This window comes from Amphiura filiformis, chromosome 18 (genome assembly GCF_039555335.1).
Source record: "Amphiura filiformis chromosome 18, Afil_fr2py, whole genome shotgun sequence".
NCBI lineage: Eukaryota > Metazoa > Echinodermata > Ophiuroidea > Amphilepidida > Amphiuridae > Amphiura > Amphiura filiformis.
In genome coordinates, this window is record NC_092645.1 from 7,635,818 (window position 1) to 7,651,660 (window position 15,843).

Genomic DNA, 15,843 nt, shown 5'->3' on the forward strand with positions numbered 1-15,843 from the left:
TGCATGTTACTGTTTTTTGACATTTCTCTCCTGTTATGCGAATGATTCCAGTGTGAGTGAACAAAATAGGTTAGTCCAGTTGAAACCCATACTCCCCCTATGAAAGACATGGTGTTAACCTTCCATGCAGGGAGTGTGAATTTTAAATGGAGTCGCCTGAATGGGCGATTCCATTTGAAATCTATACCCTCTGTTTGAGAGATTTTAATCTCTTAAAAGGTCACATCTTCCATCTCAGGGGTGTATGGATATTAACTGGAATGTCCCAGTATCCAGTATTTCAACTCTCATATTAATTCAAGAAAAGGATTTATTTAAGGTAGATTTGTGCATTGTTATCGGGACATGAATCCTTAACGTGAGAAATGAATTTTTGTTTATTGTCTTTCCCATTTACACTCTGTAAATTCACATTTACAAGTTTGCATCTGTGGCACATATGCAAGCACGACTACCATAGGTGCTGTGCCCAGTCTGTGTGCGCACCATTCTTTAGCAATCTGCTATGTAATAAATAAGCGTGCTATTACACATTGCTGTTACGGAAATAATAATCACACCCAGGACACATGTGACACTACAATTGTGGTCAAAATACGGAGAGTCATGTTCCCAAAAGCTGGGATCTGCAGCTTAAATAGAGAGTGACGATACAAGTGAATTAAAGCCATATTGTAACATTTACTGAATGAGGAGGACACCCTCAATATTTTTCAAAATTTACACGATTGTAATGTACTTTATTAAACTAACATACCCTGCAAAATCCAAGATTTGAAATAAAGCGTAGGAACCATCGTTTAATTATTACGATGGAAATATTAGTGGAACATGTACACGTACATGGTGTGCAGTACTGTCATACACAAATCAAAGGACCGTGCCATAGCACAACCGACGGAGTGACACGCATTGGCAACATCAGCGCTGGTAGTAAATTTCAATTTTCTTTGCTTTACCGTAGTTGTTGGGCTCAAAATTAAAAGGGGACATATCTGACAGTAAAAGCCAACATTTTATGGAAAAGGAATACTTATCTATGGAAATATTACAATATGGCTTTAAGGGGTGTCGGGATTTTTACTGCATTGCACAAGGGAATTAGTAGCCCGCAACATCAAAAGTATTGATTGGGAGACTTGTCCTAAGAATAACAGGGTAAGATGCACCAATTCAAGGGTAAAATGATGTTCCAACATCACATGCAGTTTCAGACTTTGACCAATTTTAGGTCTGTTTGTAGACTCAAAAGATGATAAGCATAACAAAAAAGAATCTTGTTAGTCATATGATGGCCAAGAATATTTGACCAAAGTTGGGAAAATATTATAACACTTGGCATGGGTCATTTTCAAAACAAAATGATGAGAACCCTTTACACAAATCAGCGTTGCACATGCTGACGCCTTTACCTATTGTGCACTTCTATTTAGACAATGTATGTGTTTTTGCACATTTTGTATCTGTGATGTAATATTTTGCCTGCCATATATCATCTGTATTGCTCTCATTTTACCTACCCAGCCTCCTGACCACATTAGCTATCCCCAATCTGCACTGCACTGCATAGTTTGGTGAATTCCTGCTTAATTTAGGACCAACAAAACAAAAAATGCCTGCTAGTGTCAGGCAGTCAGTTGGGATTTTTTTTTTGTCCAAATTGAATTGGTTTGAAATGTTCTGAAATATATTTGCCAAAATTTTTCAACCTTTCTGTGATTTTCTAGGGTCATGTAGCCTCTTCAAGAAAAAAAAACCTGATGGACCGACCTTGCTTGGCAAGTCCGTGATTCATTGGCATACAGTCCCATTACCCATAACCTATTTTTGCCAATGTTTTTACCTCATCTTCATGTTTGGAAAAATTCCTTCATATGTAGGTTTATTTTGCCATAATTTGAGGTGTGTTTGAAAACAGGCAACTCCTTTGGGCTAGAATGATTTCAGTAAAAGTGGAATTTTGGCAAAAACAGTTTTTTTGTACACCATTGCTTTTAAAGTTAAAGTGGTTTGTCTTTTTATACCATAGTTGGATTACGAAAAATCAGCAATCCCCAGTGTTGTACTGAAGTATTGGACATTTATTTTTTGAGGATTTGAATTGGCCAACCCTGATAGCAATCAACATTCAGACTTGTATATATATGTGTTTAAAACAAAATGTTTCAAGATAATTAAAAAAAGGCAAATCTGGGTTACTGTCTGTGCTATATCACCAGCTTTTGTGTAGTGTAAAAAAAAGCTTAAGTTTCGCATTATTCTGTTGACACGTTTACCTTCGATCACAGGCAGGTCAATGGATGTCATGTTAACAGCAAGAGCACTATTATTCATTACACAAATAATAATAATTATGCATGTTTGTTATAAAAACTGCAATAATTTTGTTGGAATGTAAAGGTGATGATGATTTGACTATGTTTTTTTGTCTTTTTTTTCTCCCATTGGCATGTAACTTGCAACAATTATTCTCTGCTATGTTCACTCCTGGCTCTCTAGGCTCCTGGCTACTGAAGGAGAACCAGTGACATTACAGCACGAGGGCGCTTTTCTTTAAAGGTGAAAAAATCCTGGCTTGGCTCTTCATTTAATGATTTTAAAACTTTTTAGGGAAATGATGATAATGAATGCAGTAGCTTAAATACTAGTCATGCATAATGGTGATTTTCATTTTAATTTGTGTACTAAGGTGTTTTTATATTATCGTAGCTACTAAATAATTATATGAGTTTGTGCAGAATATTATTTCAATTTGAGGAGTCCCACAAGCTGGTAATTTTGAAGTTTGAACAAATTTGAAAAGGTGTATTTCTCAGATTGAGTCCTTTGGGGAAAGTCCCAAGTCCTTCTGACACAGGAAATCGATACCTCAATATGTAGCTCATATTTATTCTGCCAATTTCAAAAGTCTTTGGTATTCATTGATGCAGTCATTACAAAATGCAGAGAGTCATCATTGGGTTATTCCATTTAAAATCCACACTACCCCTGTGGACGTTTTTGGAAATATCTTCCACGGGGGAGTATGAATTTCAAATGGAATTACCACATTAGGTAGGTCCATTTGAATGTCATACACCCTCTGAGAAAGATTCAACTTGAATCTTCTACAGATGTACATGTAGGGTAAATTTCAAATGGAGCTGTGTGAAATTCATACTCCCCCTGTGGAAGATATTTCCAAAATCTTCCACAGGGGGAGTGTGGATTTTCAATGGAATAGCCTAAGCCCATTGCCACCTTGAATGGTGTGATGTGCCCTGAGTAATTTGTTGATCATTCAGCTTTGTTTACATTATTTCATGAAAGATGGGCATCCCTAGACTCATAAATAGGTCTGACTGACTTTGTTGTGATGACATGAGAGGGGACTCCTATCTTTCAGGAAATAGCTTTAAATGTAAACAAAGTTGAATGGTAGAATTGTATGTCTCAGGGCACATCACAATGGAAAAAAATTAAAGAGAATGTAGGTTTTTTGCTAATTTACATAAATTATATTTATCTATTTATATTACAGGCATGAGAATTTTCAGGCTTTTGCTTGAATTCAGTCAGTTTGTTGTCCAAATTTACATATTTTAACATTTTTTCAGCCTGGGAAGGCGGAATTCACACACTTTTTCAGGCAGTTTTCAAAAAGCCATTCTCATGCCTGTTTATATTGTTCAATTTGAAATCATGTGATAACAACTTTGATGAAAGCATCATTCTTGACAAGATTTAGCAAAATAAGTCTTCATGCAAAGTAAATTCCATTCATTTTTCATTCTGTATTCCTAACTCAGCCAATAATATGCTGAGGAATGGGATACAACCATTTTGACATTGCCAAAAACATTGCAATACAAGAATTTCTAAAAAAAAATTGTATTTATTTTTAACAAAATATTAGTTTTCACTGGTTTTTTTTTTGGGGGGGTGCATTTTGCATTTTGAGCCAAACTAATGAGGTGACATGAAATTAAAGCACAATTTTATGCCAACGGCAATGATGATGATACATGGAAATGAAATAACTCTCCTCTCCTCTGTCACTCCTCTCTCTCTGCCCTCACTTCTCTCCTCTCCTATCCCCATCTCCTCTCCCTTCTCCTCTCTTCTCCCATCCTCCCTCAACACTTATATTTCCCTTCATGAGCTACATGCAAACATCTTATCTTTTATCTTCAATTCCTATCTCCTCCCTACCTACCCATCCCATCACTTCTCGCTGAAATTTTATCTACTTTCCTGCTTTCTCTCCTTTTCTTGTTCTTTTTCCTATTCATTATACTTTATTTTGCATACTTTCTCATGTTGCTTGCAGCACTCAACTAACATGATTAGTTAATAACAAAACAGAATCAATCATGCACATTTTACTTCCTGTTGAAAAAAAATTAATGAAACCCAAGGTTTTTTGCACATTGACGGAAGGTTTTTGCAATGGTTCATAATACTGTCACACACATGGTGTAGGTGAAGTAAAACATATATTGGGTTCAATCAAATTTAGGCTGTTCCATGCAGAGATACACTTGGGTCCTGATGGGACCAGACAGGTTCAAGCAAAATGCTCAAGCCAGTGAGGTATGATATCTCCTCGAAAGTGAACTGCCGACCTGTTTAGGTCGAGATGAAAAATCTCACTACGCATTGGAAATTATGGTCTTTGTAGGGGAGGTGAAATGTTTTGTTTAATTTTGCTGATGTGCTGCACACTTGGTTACCTGGAAGCATGGTTCGATGACTATGTCCAGGGTGGCAAGAATATGCCTGCGTAAAGATGATTATCTTACACTTCCCACAATGCATTTCTTCCATTTCAATTTTCTGTATTGATTTGCTATCTAGTTTAACATTGGTCGATAGTGGCAAAAGGTACCTCAATTAATGAAGCCCATCCAGATCTTGCAAAAATGTTTCGCAATAGCAACTATTGCACTGAACAATGATTCTAACACAACATAGATATTTCGGACCCAAATCAACATAATTGTTAGATCTTTTTTTTTTGACTCGCAAAGTTTTGTCAGTGTGGGTGAAACCAAGAAGTACTTAGTGACATACATGCACCATTGCAAAATTTTTACATGAATTTATGTGTGATAAAATCTTATTATCCGGGAAGCAGTATGGAGCTGCTAATTTTGTAATGTCATTAGAACAAATAGGTAACCGATGTGGCTATTGTTAGATTGTATGAATTGTTATCCAGAACTTGTCGTTTTTGATCTATTATTGTTCAGTTTTGAATTAAAAGTGATATTTTAATATGAATTTAGAATGGTACATTAAATGTAGTACTGAATAAGATGAACTATATAGCATTTGTTGTTAATTTCTTGACCAGGTGCACCATGTTACACTACTTGGAAACTTGTAACAAAATAGTTGCCATATTCTCCATCGCATTATATGACTTGATTATGCCGATTGTTAACATTTTCACTTTATTTGTGATGAGTCAAATTGTTAATCATTTTTTAAGAGGTTTATCAGGTTTGGTATTTTGTAAGCTAAACTTTTATTTGTCAAAACCAAGCAAAAACTTAATTGTTTTGGCAGACATTTGAGCAATAGACTTTCTTCAAGCTGGTGTTAATTGCATTTAGTATACTGCAGTCAAGTTAGCTCAAATCGGTAAGACTCCAGTTATCGACACTTGATTTCTAATTTGACACCTCGTCTGGGAAAAAATATGACAATCGACACTCGTAATGAGATCTAAAAATGCTGAAAAAAGTCCATAAGCTTGAAATCACTCCAATATGAGTTACTATCGCCGACTTCCGGTATAAACATACTTCCTGGTTTGTTCTACTTTCGGGTTTGGGTCAATTTTGGAAGTAATTTTTGACTTTCTGATGAAAACATGATCGTACGGTAAGCTTATTTGGACAAAATAGTATGGAAATTTCATTTGTCTTCTTTTTGATAATCATCGAAAAGGGACTGTTTATTTTGATGTCGGATTTAGGGTCATGTTGACAATAATACGGCACATACAACAAACGATAACACCTTAGACTCCAGTGGCGAGTTCAAGTCGGGTCCAGTCTTTATTTGTTCTTGTGAAATAATTGTGACGTGTCATGTCAAAAGGAGACACTTTTGGGCAAGATCATAAATGGAGAAATAGCCAAAAATCTGCCCGGGTATTCTTTTCACAATTTGGGTTTGTTGCGAATTTGTGATGTTATTAATGTTTGAAATGTTGTTTGATAGTTTCAGACCGGAATATAACTGGCATCTTGTATTTTTTGAGACATATTTCAAGGTAATTCCTACTCTCAACATTGTCAATAATATTTTTAAAGGCCGATATCTCAATTTCCAATTTTATAATACCATAACTTATGAACTCAATATCTTCTCTTAGGAATGTCCGATTTCATTGGGGAAAAGGGCATTGTGGAGCAAAATATCTCTTTATTAAAAATATGTAAAAACCTCAAAATTTTTTCTCAAAAATTAATAACACACTGGTAACAAAAGTTATGTATATTATTGGGGCAAGGAATCCAATTACTACACTGAAATTTCAGTGACTCAAGACAAGCGGTTCAGTAAATATGATAGGAAATGAGGTACATCCTAGCGGTACCTCATTTTCTATCATAAGTACAGGCATGAGAATTTTCAGTTTAAAAACTGAATTCAGTTTTTTTTATAGTCAAAATTTCCGCAACTTTATTTAATTTCAGCCTGTTTTTGGTACTTTTTGCCCAATTTCACGCGCATTTTCATTTTTTTTTCATTTTTTTTTAGGAAAGTGCAGTCTCATGCCTGTAAGTATCGAACCGCTTGTCTTGGGTCACTGAAATTCCAGTTCAGTAATTGGATTCCTTGCCCCTATAATATACATAACTTTTGTTACCAGTGTGTTATTAGTTTTTGAGAAAAATGCAAAAATAGTCACAAATTCATTGAGGGGTGTAGTACCCCCTTAAGTGTGTTGAGGCCTTTGAGATTTATGCCTGTCCTTACCGTGCTATAAATCACTGTGCTTTTATTTTATTTTTCTTATATTGTGTGTGATTACGCAACAGCTGACTGGAAGTACTCCACTAGTGATGTTAAGCTAGACTTAGTCTTAGCAGTGGATTTATAAGGGAATCTCAGCTTGTCACATTATATGGTCCACTGTGGACTGCAACTAAAGTCTAACAGCACTTCCAGTAAATTACTCAGTGCCAGTTTGTTAGCTGTGAGATTGTCCCAATATGGAGGGGGTTAGTGCAATAGCTGCCCTACAGACAATTTGACTATTTCTGCATTCCATATTTTACATGCGATTGCAGGTTGGGCCTCAATAATAGCAGAAAATTCATTGTCCACTGTCAAAACAAGGTTTTGCTTGCGTTTGACAAATAAAATTCTACTAACCATTAAATGTGATTACACAGAAATTCTCAAATCATGTTAGGCAGGTATGAGTTGAATATCCTATGTTTTTCCCTCAAGAAAACTGTTGATTTGCCAGCCCTGCTACCTATGAGATGTTTTTCCCTTATGAATATTCATATTTATTTGCTGATTGCATGCTCATTTATGACATTTTGTAGTATCATTTTAGCAGTCACTGTAGATACATTTTTTTATTTAATACGGATTGTTTCATTGTTTATAAAAATGATGCACTTGAGGTCTACTAACCTATATATCCTTCGTAATTAATATTTTATATTCTGAAATCTTTTGACTACTTCCAATGCACCAAAATGTGGTTGATGTTGTTGCTAACTATAAAATAGTTCATTACTCATTCCAGCTTATTACTTTGTCACATGTGCTTTGTTAATATAAATAGGCAATATCCTTGTATTTCTTGTGGAAAGCATTTTCAATGAAATGTTGTGGTACAGATGATGATGATTGCTTGTTTTTGCTATGTTGATTATTAATAATTCATATCATTGTTTTCCATGCTAATTTTTTTCTTTCATGCATTTGGTATTTCGTGTAGTTGTGTTTGTATTTAAATGGTGTAGATTAGATCGTGTCTTACAGTGTGTTTTTATTCTGCCCTGTCTCTTACACAAGTCAGAAAGACCAGAACGTAGATAAGCGTTGAAGGGTGGTCGCTGCGGAGACTGGTCGGTAAGGTAATCTTGTTTAAGTAATGGAATTTGCCATTTTTTCTCTTTGTTCTCCTTATCCATGTTTTCAGAGCCAGTGAGACAGAATTGATGACTTTTATGGATAATCGACTTATATGCTGTTCCAATTTTCGTCATTGTACATTGTTGCTGATACCTTTCATCCAATAGTATAATAAGGCTGTATAAAATCAGTTGTTTGGTTCTCGTCCCACCCGCATCTTTTTCTTGGGAGTTTTGTCGTTTGTTTTTTCCGTTTTCATTTTTCAAGTACAAATTTTGATGTTTTAAGCTCCTGCAAATTATGATGATAATAAAAAACTTAATTAAGCAACAGCAATCATTTAGAGTTTTTCAAATAATCAGTACCTCGATCATTTTCAAACAATGCATCGGGGGGAAAAAGTCATACCCTCATCAATTCATGAAAATCCTTCAGATGAGAACCAACAAATTGATTTTATGTGGCCTAATAGCGTACTTGTTGGATCCATTCAACTTTGCTGTATATAGAATGTTGTGCACACGTCGTGCAGACTTTGCTCATCGGTTAACGATACAAGAATGGATGGTGAGATGTAATGTTTAAGAATTTCAACTTTTTTAGTGCATATTAGGTGGTTTTACTGTGTAAGTAGCATAAGATTTAGGTTTAGCAATTTCATTTTTTGTCCAAGAAAGTGGGTAAGTACATGTACATATTGATAGCTTTGATATAATTCTGTGTATGCACTTGTCGTGTATGAAGACTGCTATTTACTTATGTTAGTTTTATTAAAGTATTAAAAAAAGGGTAAACATTTTGTTTTGTACTACAGTAACTATATAAACAGAGGTTTGGTGATATTATTATGTTGTAGTTTAAGGTTATTTTTTTTGTATATGCTCTTCCTCATAACAACTTGTCTATTAAACAATTTCTACATAGTAGTTGTGATACGCAAAAAGTCTTCACAATTGATATGTCATGAATGAATGAACCCCTTTGATGATGAAATTATTACTATCATGAATATGTCCATATTATTGATGTGCATTACTATTATGATCAGTATTTTTTTTCCAAACTGTTGATAACTTCATATGCATTGTTTACATGTTCAAAAAATAATTGAGAAATGGACCATTTTTTTGTTTTCTATATAAATACTTTTTGTCTTGTTTTGCATGCATACAATTTTGCCAATTAATAATGTTATTGTCATTGAATGAACCTGTTGATATTTTTGCAATGATTGATTGATAATTGATGATAATCGTGAAATGATCAAATGTTTACCATATCGATTTATAATCGATAACATTTTTGATGCCATGCTTTGCTTTGTTTTTATCGTGCTATGACATTTCATTTTAAAATGATCGATGATTTGAAGAAATTTATGAATACCAAAAGTTGTTACCATGTCTCTGATTGGCTTACCAAAAGTTGTTACCATGTCTCTGATTGGCTAATATATTATTCAGCCTCTTGTAACCAAATTAGTTGTTGCATATGTAGATTCCTTCCTTCCTTGTTTTTCAAAAGAAGGGTGTGATGAGGAGAGCGTTAAACTATAGAGGGCGCTACATGGGCAATAGAGGGCATAAGCAACCCAAGCAGCTGCCTCGCATTTTTTGTAAGTAGACATAAACCATGAAAGTAAAATAAAAACTCATGTATTGTTCATTCCATGTTTTTGTATAATTTAATCAGTATTTTTGCTGTAGGTATAAAATGGCCATTAATAATGCATATAAATGTATTTATAATGAAAGAGTTTCTGATAAGAAAGCGGTTTTAAAAAAACGTGATATTGTTATTATAATATTGTACAGTTACTAGTTGCCAAACCCCACAAGAGTATAACACTAATTATGATACTTTGAAAGTTGAAATTTTCACGCTATATTTATTTCAATTATAAACTGCTACTGTGAAAATAACAATGCACAAATATATTCCTTTTGTTTTATGAAAGAACACTTTTAATTATGAATTTAAGAACAAGGGCAACGAGTCATAATTGTCGAAATGCAAAAAATTAAAAATAAATCAGGTGAAAATTTCCCCTTTTACTGTAGTTATCTGTTATTTTGGTGTGCATTCATACATTCATGAAGTAGTTACAGAAAATGATAATTCACTCTATTATACTGTAAAGTAAACACATTTTTAGGTCGTACAAAAATGGCCTTAGGGCAGCTTGAGATGTACGTGTGTCAGTCATTCAGTGTGTGTGTGTCCATGAACCATATATGTCTTTTGGTTTAAAGTTGGTCTCGGATGAACAGTTCAAATCCAAGTGCGACCAAACAGGTCTTAACCTGGTTTTATTATAATTGGTCCCTTCCAGTCGTTGATGGCATTTTGGCTCAGCTAACTCCAATTAGGCCGTGATTAGCGAAGCGAAAAACTGAAAGCGAGGACGATCATGTAGCCTGGCTTTGCTAATTCTGGCCTGATTGAAATTAGCCGAGCCAAACCGCCATCAACGGCTGGGAGGGGCCAATTATAAGAAAACTCTTAAGGAACCCATGTAATGGTGGTGTTCCAAGGTTAAATTTTGAGGTCAAAGGTCACTTGAGGAAGTTGAGGTCAACCTTATGTCAGATTTTTTGTTAATTTTTGTCTCAGTATGAACAGTTAAACTGCAGCCAAACTTGGGTCATAGCTGCACTATGTGTCTGTTTTCTACTCGTATCTTCGGACTGCCTATTTGGGACCGCTGTCCTTATTTTGTTATTAAGACTTTTATACGGGGTAAGCATCCTCCATTCAATTTGTAACACCATGTAAACCTCCTTTATGCAAGTTATTATGAAGGATGTAAGGAACGAAATAGATTTGTAAAAGAATCTGGTATTTTGATATTTGAAGGCTAAAATTGTGTTGTTTGACTTGTTTCATCTTTGTATGATTGTATCTACCAGCTGGTGAAAGTTCTATAGAATATTATGTATTTTAATCTATTAATGGGAAATATGTGATTAAATTTAAAAGAGTGGCCAACTTTCATCAAGACATAGCAGTGCTACTGCTTGCTTGAATTTGTATTATGCGTAAGAAGTTACGAAAAAGACTAAAATCTGAAATGCCAATTTTTTTCTGAATGCATGAATTTTGTGAAGGCTGTCATTCATTTAGGTATAAATAAAAAATGAATTGGAAATTATGCAACTAATCAACTGGACTCCTTAAGGGCATCTTCAGGTCGAATCAACACCCTTTTGGCAACTAGGGGTGTCTACGTTTCACCCTTGCACTGTCGGTTTTCAGAGCCCTGGACCTAGAGCTAAATGCTAGGATCATTAGTGGGTGACATTTTAAAAAAAAGACAAAATTAGCATGGCCTAATACTGTAGATGCTCAAATAAACACAAGTCCAGTTGATTAGTAACATGATGTCCCAAGTAATTAACACACCCAATGTTACCGATGCAATGAGTAAGTAACCTGTCTCGACAGTTGTAAAGTTTTGTTTTTCTCTTTGGTGGAGTGGGGAGGCGTTGATGTCAGTTGTTTAATTTACCTTCATGACCAAAATGGGGAGAACCAAAAGGTACTGATATCACATTTCATGAATAGGAAACAGTACTTGCAGACTGCATTATTAGGCTGTTCCAGTTGAAATCCATACACCCCCTATGGAAGACATGATCTTAACGCCCACACAGGGGGTGTAGACTTCAAATGGAGTCGCCTGTTCAGGTTAACCCCATTTGAAATTCACACTCCTTGCATAGGAGATAAAGGTCATGTCTTCTACTAGGTGGTGTATGGATTTCAACTGGAATAGCCCATTGAAAAAATTTCAAGCATGTCGACTGGTCAGTGCCAGAAATGGGTAAGTGCAATAGCTGCCATGTGTAGATGTTCACAGGGCAGCTATTGCACTTACCCACTTCTGGCACTGAGCAGTCAACATGTTTTCCGGAACAAGGTACTTTAAAATAGCAACAATGTTTATTCTGCAAATTATGTATTATCCTACCATTGAATTCCATTATTCACAAAATGATGGCTGCCCCATATATTTAAACAGACCAGACCTGGGCCAGGATGATCCAGCCATGGATAACACGGGATCACCTAACATGGCATCTGGAGAAATCTGCTCAATGGTGGGTAAGGCGGTAGATTTAAGAACATTTTCACTCCATATGTATGAGATGCGATGCTTATTCCTTATGTTAGATACTTGCGTGTGTTGAAATAAAAATTTAAAATAAAATTCTGTTCACCAAACTGTAATGCTACACAATTTGTCATGTTACTTTGTAGTGTTTTGATTATTAATGCACTAGTACCATATAGATATCAAATTAGTTGCCCTCCCCTTTTGGTCTGAAGTAGAACAATAATTTCCCCACCAGGGGTCACACTCCTGATAAGACCCAGGTCATTATTCCTATTTTGGGTCCTTTTCATATCTCGAAATGCCAAGAAGGTATGACCCCCCCTGAGTGGTGTCAAATGAAAGACAAAAAAGTAAAGAATAATATAATTGAAGACCGAATTAAAGACTAGTTCGCGTATGACGTCCTGTCAAGTAGACAAAAAATGCTGTACTGCGCAGGTCGGCAATCAATCGCGTTGCACCTTTGCTCTGACGTCAGACGCAAACTAGTCTTTTTAATTAGGTCTTCAATTATAATAATTATTTCCCAATCGGGGGTGACACTCCTCAAAAGAACTGGGTCAATATTCATAATTGTGGGTCCTTTTCATATCTTGAAATGCCAAAAAATATGACTCCTTCGGTGGTGTCAGAATATATAATGAAAATAATGTCCCCACCAGGGGTGACATTCCTTATAAGACTTAGGTGACGATGTATAGATGAGTTGACTTCTGACGTCAATGCCTGTCAGTATGCGCACGCATCATCACAATTTCCATTGTTTTTTGCCTGGCAGTATGCACGCGCTTCATATTTTGTTCAGGGCTCTTTTTTTTTTAAACTCCCGCCACATCACAAGACTATTGAACAGCCTTGCCTTTGTTGATAAACATTGAGGTCAACTCATCTATACCAATACTGCCGAAGCCCCATGGTTCAGCTTTGGTGCGGTAACCGCTCTAGTTAACTGGTATTACTGAAGGAAAACAAAGTATTGCTTTATATTTAATCGAGAAAATTTATTTCATAAAAGGTGTATCTCTGAATTGTGCTGATTTCAACATGTATGCAACTTGGTTATCAACGTAGGCTTTCCTTGCCACGGGTTTCCCCTGGAGTTTAATTCCTTGCCACTGGACACATACGGACGGAATATCCCACTTCTCCCCCTTTTCTACCGGGTATCTCTGAAATAACTGTATCGTCGGAAACTTAATCGTCTCATTCGTCTGTGTATTTAAACGCCACAACTAAATAATTGGTGTGGTTGAGGAATAAATCAGCTATCACATACTTTTTAACAATTGACCACACCATTCGTGAAATATAAGAATTTTACAAAACGTCCTCATTTTCAAACCTTTCCACGGATTAAAATATCAATAGATGATCTGTAGGGGCCTATTCGGAGTGCCAATCGCTGCGCATCATCAGTACAGCGCATGAGGCGTCTAAGTCATTGACAGATACTTGACTCCGTGGAATGGGCTAATAATGAGGTAGTTTCGCAAAATTCAAAAAGTATGTGATAGCTGATTAATATATTCCTCAACCACATCGGTGATATCTGATGATATAGTTCTTTCGGGGACACCTTGTAAGGGCTTGTAACAGCATCCTAACACACATACTTCGTAAATAAAAAGTATCAAAACCATTGTTGATTATGCATTTGACCTAGCCTGAGATCATTTTGTATTTGTTCAGTATTCTGTACAGATAATTGATTATTTACTGTACCAACACATACAAAGCACCGATAACAATATTTGCATAAATGGGTACATTATTACAACACGAATATGATATAGTTGCATATGGAACAATAATAATTATTTTGTTCATTACACGTCTAAAAGGGCATTTAGTGATCCACAGCATCATCCCCCCACTTTTCTCAAAAAAAGTTGAGATTTTTATATCACTGGAAACCTCTGGCTACATAATGTTTATATACAAAAAAATTCTTGCAGGTTATTTCGTTTAGCAAAGATATCGTGAAATTTGAATTTCGTTCTGGTATGTGTAATACACATAAATCATGCATAACTCGCAAATGCAAAATCGGAATCAACTGAAATTTTGGGATTAAGCTTTTTTTCGTGGATATGTACTGAAAAATGTCATAAAAAGAGGATGCTAGGATCACGAAATACTCCTTTAAGAGAAAACATAGACATTACAAATAATAATTCCAATTATACTTAAAATTGAAACTGATATTTGCGAAAATAGAATGTCCTATGTAGAACCATAATTAGTTTTACGGAGAACACTAAATGGGTTATGCAAAGACCAGAAAGAATCATTTTGGACATGAAAAGGGTTCTGTACCATGTGTACAGGCCATGCCAAAAAGAACCATTTTGGGATCTTCTCTCTTGATCCGTCCTGCCTGTAGAACCCCTGGAACCATTTACACAATAGGAGTGAATTCTTTGTTCTCGAAACAGCCGTCTCTCACCACGCGATATTCAAATTTCCCGGCCCGGGCTCCGAAATTGTCTGACAATTGAGCACAAATAACCATGACGTCACAGGCAATTTCGGCGCGGGAATTTTGGGAATATCGTGTGTGGAGAGCCGGCTGTTTTTATGGTCAACATGAGTTTGTTTTAAATGAAACCACATGGTAATTATTATTCTAACATATAAGGCATAATGTTGTGATTGCCGGATATTGTGGTTATAAATGATTATATAGTCATGAAATAGATGCATTTGTAGGATTGTAGAAATTAAACTTGGTTAAATTTTATGATTGCCAAATCCATAACATACTCACTAATTTTAGACTTTCGCCATCTCGGCTGATGGCTTCTTCAGAAATGACCATTGGGATCCACTTTTCCCGCGGTTTTGGCCGCTGCTTCCGGCGATTTTCTCATCTCTGGAATCGCCGGAAGCAGCGGCCAAAACCGCGGGAAAAGTGGATCCCAATGGTCATTTCTGAAGAAGCCATCAGCCGAGATGGCGAAAGTCGAAAATTAGTGAGTATGTTATGGATTTGGCAATCATAAAATTTAACCAAGATTATATAGTCATCTTGTGTTACAAAATGAAATAAATAATTATTTTGCAAGTTTGGTTTTGAAAAGTTTTAATGTGGTCCAATAGATAGATAGGCCTACTGGTGTTATTTTGCCTTGTTATACCTTGTATGAACCAACAGAGAGCGTTCTGTATGCAACCATGTGATATTGTAAGTGAACCCATAGTTCAGTTAACTTACACTTAACCTTGTAAGTTTTCGGCACTCAAGTTGAACCCTATCAGTACTTTCGACTCGCCAAGTCCGCGAAGGCCACAGACAGCGGCTACCAATGACAGTAGGTCTACGTAGTAGGCCTATTGTTGAATGACCGAACTCGAGTTTGTTCGTTCAACATACATGTAATACGCGCAGTCATTGGTAGCCGCAGTCTGCTGTGGTCCTCATGCACAGACTTGGCATGGCAGAAAGCCGAATCTTGGACAGCCAGCTACGGTATGAGCTACCGTATCCAGTTACCCCGATAGCAATTGCTTTATTCCGTGTGGGAGTAACTGGATTTTTGACCAAGATTATGCTCGCTGCCTTGGCAAGCCCGAACGTAGGGATAGGGTTCAATAAGTGCTGATCATGAGGGAGGAAATCTTACAAGGGCCTTGGACAA

At 36.0% G+C, this 15,843-nt stretch overlaps 1 protein-coding gene across 1 annotated transcript in view; it reads left to right on the forward strand.

Moving 5' to 3' along the window:
• The window catches only part of LOC140139718 (far upstream element-binding protein 1-like), a 48,944-nt gene extending 37,779 nt beyond the window's left edge, over positions 1 to 11,165 (forward strand). The window contains 2 exon segments of the mRNA XM_072161421.1: positions 2,500 to 2,559; positions 8,156 to 11,165. Coding sequence (XP_072017522.1) covers positions 2,500 to 2,514 — 15 coding nt within the window. The 3' untranslated portion in view covers positions 2,515 to 2,559; positions 8,156 to 11,165.
• The last annotated feature ends 4,678 nt before the right edge of the window (positions 11,166 to 15,843 follow it).